Below are 5,000 nucleotides of genomic sequence, written 5' to 3' on the forward strand. Positions count from 1 at the left end.
CTCATGATCCGCTACCTGTCTGTACTGTGTGAGAGCTGAAAAACAACAGAACTTTTATGCCTGTAAAGCCCTTATATTCTTCGCATGATGTCCGTCTAAGTATACCATCAATTGTAAACTGAGGTTGCGTTCCGAATCGCATACTTTCTACTATATAGTATGTAGAAAAAAGATTTAGGATGTCCCGATTCTTGTGGCCAGATTTAGGATGGTTAGAAGTACCCGGATGTCCTACTTCATGCGGCCAAGATTGTTAGTGTTGCAAACTGCATCCTATTTGGGTGATTCTGACCCACAATCCAGTGCGCACGTGAAGTGACGTCACATCGACAAAGCCTCCATATGAAAACAAACGGGGATGAGACGGATATAAAAGCAAGAGGCAAAATCAAGGCGCAATGTTATGATGAAATAAGAGAGTAAAGTATGTCCCAATAGTATGCCTACTGCATCCTAACTAGATTCTTTTTTTCGTCGGATGTAGTATGCAGAATAGAAGAAAGAAAGAGGAGGAGATTCGGAACGCAACCAGTATTTAGGATTTTTTCACTGCCTTTCGCAAGCTGCACTGGACTCACACGAATTGGCGTTGTGATACATGGACGAAATACGCTTGAAAAAAAAGTGCAAAAATAGAACTGCTGTCAGGCTGCCAAATGTCAACACTTTGATTTACTGGATTTTAGATTTCCATGAGGTGTTAAAGCTGCAGTGTGTAGAATTTGGGGTTTTATTTCCTAGCAGATTTTGTAGAAAGTAATTATAATATCCATAAGTACATTTAATTTAGTGCATAATAGCTGGAAAAAAAGTTTTGAATTATTTTTTTTTCCCTTAGAAAGGGTCTCATATATGTCCATATTTCTGCATATTTTGGACCAAGGCCTAGTGCCGCCATCTTGAAAGTGTCATAGTTGGAATGTCATCAGGTGCATTGTTTAAAATTTAGAATTGTTCTTGTCCTTGAAGGCCACTGTAGCTTCTGTTATTATTCTAAAGGGGTGGGGTTACCCAGGGAGCGTTGCATTCTAGAACTTTGTAGAACTTTCTTGATGATGTCATATTACACACTGCACCTTTTAAGCTGTAATCATCAGAAATGCTCAAAATATTTCACTGTATGCAACAACAAAAAAAAATCATAAAAAAATACGTTTCTGTATTTTCTTTTTGTATACCTGTACGTCTGATTGCTATCTAGACTCTTGTAAACCTTTCCTCTCCTTTGTAAATTAAAACATTTACAGAAAAGCACATGTGAGAATAGACACTCTTAAAGGTGCTGTGTGTAATATGACATCATCAAGAAAGTTCTAGAATGCAACGCTCCCTGGGTAACCCCAACCCTTTTGAATAATAACAGAAGCTACAGTGGCCTTCAAGGACAAGAACAATTCTAAATTTTAAACAATGCACCTTATGACATTCCAACTATTAGGGATGGGACGATCCACTTTTTTTAGTTCCGATCCGATTCCGATACCTGGGGTTTGGATATCGGCCGATACCGATACTGACCGATACGATATCATAATTGTTATACATTTTTTCGTTGGTGGTGATGTTATGTATTAGGCTAGGAAGGCTTAAGCAATTCTAATTTAAAAGAGCAATAAATATACACAAATGCATATAGGTTTATCTTAAAGGCAGAAATCCTTCTCAATGATCACTTCTGCCCCACTAGAATATGTGGTGGTCTGTTTGTCTAAACAGTCTTTCTCTCTCTGGCTGTATTTTACATAGTAGAATTTGTCACAAGCCTCTCCACTTCCTTGACTTGGATTAGCTTTGGTTAGCTCACTGGCTAACAAACTGATATGTACTGTATGTCAAATTATAAAGTGATGTCCTCTCTCCCTCCACCGAACGTCGGCGCATGTTCACTCTTACATAGTAAAAAAAAAAAAAAAAATTATAAAAAAAATTATAAAAAAAAAAAAAAAAATCGGATTTTAATATCGGAGCTGTCAGTCCGATATCCGATACGCAGATTTCGGCCATATCGGACCCGATACCGATACTGGATCGGATCGGCCCCATCCCTACCAACTATGACACTTTCAAGATGGCGGCACTAGGCCTTGGTCCAAAATATGCAGAAATATGGACATATATGAGACCCTTTCTAAGGGAAAAAATAATAATAAAAAAAAAATGTTTTCAGCTATTATGGACTAAATTAAATGTACTTATGGATATTATAATTACTTTCTTCAAAATCTGCTAGGAAATAAAACCAAAGATTCTACACACTGCAGCTTTAAGCCCTCATAAATACATATTTCTGACTTTTCCTCTGTCCTCTCCCAGCCCGCCCCTCCCCTCTCTGAATCTGACTCGGACAGCGACTCTCGCTCGCTCAGTCAGACCAAAGAGAAGCCTGCAGACAAACCCGGAGGTCAAGACAAGCAGCTGTCTGTGTGTGAAGACCAAGAAGCCATGAAGAAGAGCGAGGGGAGTGAGGATGATGATGATGATGAGGAGGAGGAAGAGTTAGTGACATCACACAGAGACAAGAAGAAGAAAAACAAAGGGAAAGGTAACGACTTGATATTATAGTTTTTATTTATTTTATTTTTAACATTTATTTATTCCAAGCCCCAACCTCAGCGATGTTTACCAGCATCCAATAAGGAAGTGACCACAACTGTAGTAACCCGGAAGTGCCACTAGGGGGATGGAAGCAGAAGACAGCCATCTCTCATTGACTCCAATGTTAAACATGCCGTTTTCACAGCATTATTAAACCTATTTACAGCCTGGGCCACAAAACCATTTTAGTCTGTATGTTTAGGTCATATCTCCATGACAACACTGAGGGGGGTGAATTGTTTTGGCCCACGCTAGTTTTTATTTTATCGGAGGTTAAAATGTATTGGCGCGATCTCTTGAGTGACAGCTCTCCGCCCGTTGTCCCTCACTTTGCCTCGGAGGTATACGTCAGCTATCTCCCTCCCCCCTCACAAAATGGCGACGCGCACAAACCAGGATTATTAGATGCCGTGTGAATAACTGAGGTCAGCCCGGATGCTACATCCATATTATTTACTATCTATGATTTCTGCAGGTAAATCCCATTGAGACCGGAGACTCTTTTTCAAGGGAGACCTGTTCCCATTTACACGTTACCATTCACACACACATTCATCATACACCAATAGCAGGCTAACTATCAGGAGCAGTTTATAAAATCGCTATTTATAAATATTTAAAATGTCCTCGTAGCTATTATAACCATCTTGTTGTTGTTTTATATAAATGACAAAGGCATTAAGAAAAACTATTAAAAAAAAAAAAACAGCATTCTCTTTGCACTGATGGTCTCGTTTGCTGTTACATGTCGTTCATGATCATCAGAGGAAAAATTAGACTGTTTCAGAAATATTTAAAAGTTCCTCGTAGCACCTTTTTAAGTAGGCATTACGTACATCATTTTTTTTCTTGTGACTTTAACATTGGTGTGTGTGTGTGTCTCTCTGTCTGACTGTGTGTGTGTGTGTGTGTGTGTGTGTGTGTGTGTGTGTGTCTCTGTCTGACTGTGTGTGTGTGTGTGTGTGTGTGTGTGTGTGTGTGTGTGTGTGTGTGTGTGTGTGTGTGTGTGTGTGTGTGTGTGTGTGTGTGTGTGTGTGTGTGTGTGTGTGTGTGTGTGTGTGTGTGTGTGTGTGTGTGTGTGTCTCTGTCTGACTGCGTGTGTGTGTGTGTGTGTGTGTGTGTGTGTGTGTGTGTGTATGTGTGTGTGTGATCAATCCCAATTTTAAGCAGAGAGCGATGAAGAGGCGGACCCGATCGACGAAGACTCCGGAGGCTTCAAGATGAAGACGGCGGCGCAGAAAAAGGCCGAAAAGAAAGAGCGAGACAAGAAGAAGAAAGAGGAAGAGAGGATGAAGATGAAGCTGAAGAAAGAGAAAGAACCAGAGAAGAAGAACGAGGAACAGGAAGTCGCCAAACAACCACAGGAAGTCCCCAAACAAAAACAGGAAGTCCCGCCCACAATACAGGAAGTACCGCCACCAACGGCAGAGGACCCGGAAGGCGCAGAGGCAGCAGCGGAAGGTAAGACCAATGCTACATGACTAGACCAATGCTACATGACTAGACCAATGCTACATGACTAGACCAATGCTACATGACTAGACCAATGCTACATGACTAGACCAATGCTACATGACTAGACCAATGCTACATGACTAGACCAATGCTACATGACTAGACCAATGCTACATGACTAGACCAATGCTACATGACTAGACCAATGCTACATGACTAGACCAATGCTACATGACTAGACCAATGCTACATGACTAGACCAATGCTACATGACTAGACCAATGCTACATGACTAGACCAATGCTACATGACTAGACCAATGCTACATGACTAGACCAATGCTACATGACTAGACCAATGCTACATGACTAGACCAATGCTACGTAACTAACTACGCATGACGTCACGACCAAACGTTATGCGATTGGTTGGCAGATCCAGAGTGGCACTGGGCAGATCCAATAGTTTTACACTTCAACAGACACCCGCCTTCAAGTGAGTTAACGTTTGTCAATTGAGCGATTCCAGACCTTCTGTACAAATGCAATGAAGTACGATGGTCTGGTAGGATTAGGGTTAGGATTAACAGGACAGCTGGGCCAAGGGAAGACTGAGGGAAGAAAAACCTCATTCATTATATTATAATAGTGATTTTATAATGATAGAACGCTGGTTCCGTATGGGTGAAGTAAACTAACCGTGTTGTTGTTGTTGTTGTTTAGATGAAGGCGAAGGAACAAAGAAGAAAGACAAGAAGAAGAAGAAAGGAGAGAAGGTGGAGAAGGAGGAGAAGAAAAAAGGTCTGAGCAAAGCCACGGTGAAGGCCATGCAGGAAGCGCTGGCTACGATGAAAGCGGTGAGGCTGTGTGTGTGTGTGTGTGTGTGTGTGTGTGTGTGTGTGTGTGTGTGTGTGTGTGTGTGTGTGTGTGTGTGTGTGTGTGTGTGTGTGT

At 41.3% G+C, this 5,000-nt stretch overlaps 1 protein-coding gene across 2 annotated transcripts in view; it reads left to right on the forward strand.

The window, feature by feature from the left end:
* The window catches only part of eif5b (eukaryotic translation initiation factor 5B), a 35,595-nt gene that overhangs the window by 4,971 nt on the left and 25,624 nt on the right, over positions 1–5,000 (forward strand). Inside the window, exons 5-7 of one of the 2 annotated variants that reach the window (XM_080054671.1) lie at positions 2,314–2,542; positions 3,763–4,056; positions 4,773–4,906. In XM_080054671.1, the coding sequence (XP_079910797.1) occupies positions 2,314–2,542; positions 3,763–4,056; positions 4,773–4,906 (657 nt within the window). The remainder of the gene's footprint in view (positions 1–2,313; positions 2,543–3,762; positions 4,057–4,772; positions 4,907–5,000) is intronic. The other variant, XM_080054672.1, reaches the window with a different exon arrangement.

Source organism: Ammodytes marinus, assembly GCF_949987685.1.
Source record: "Ammodytes marinus genome assembly, contig: scaffold_117, whole genome shotgun sequence".
NCBI lineage: Eukaryota > Metazoa > Chordata > Actinopteri > Uranoscopiformes > Ammodytidae > Ammodytes > Ammodytes marinus.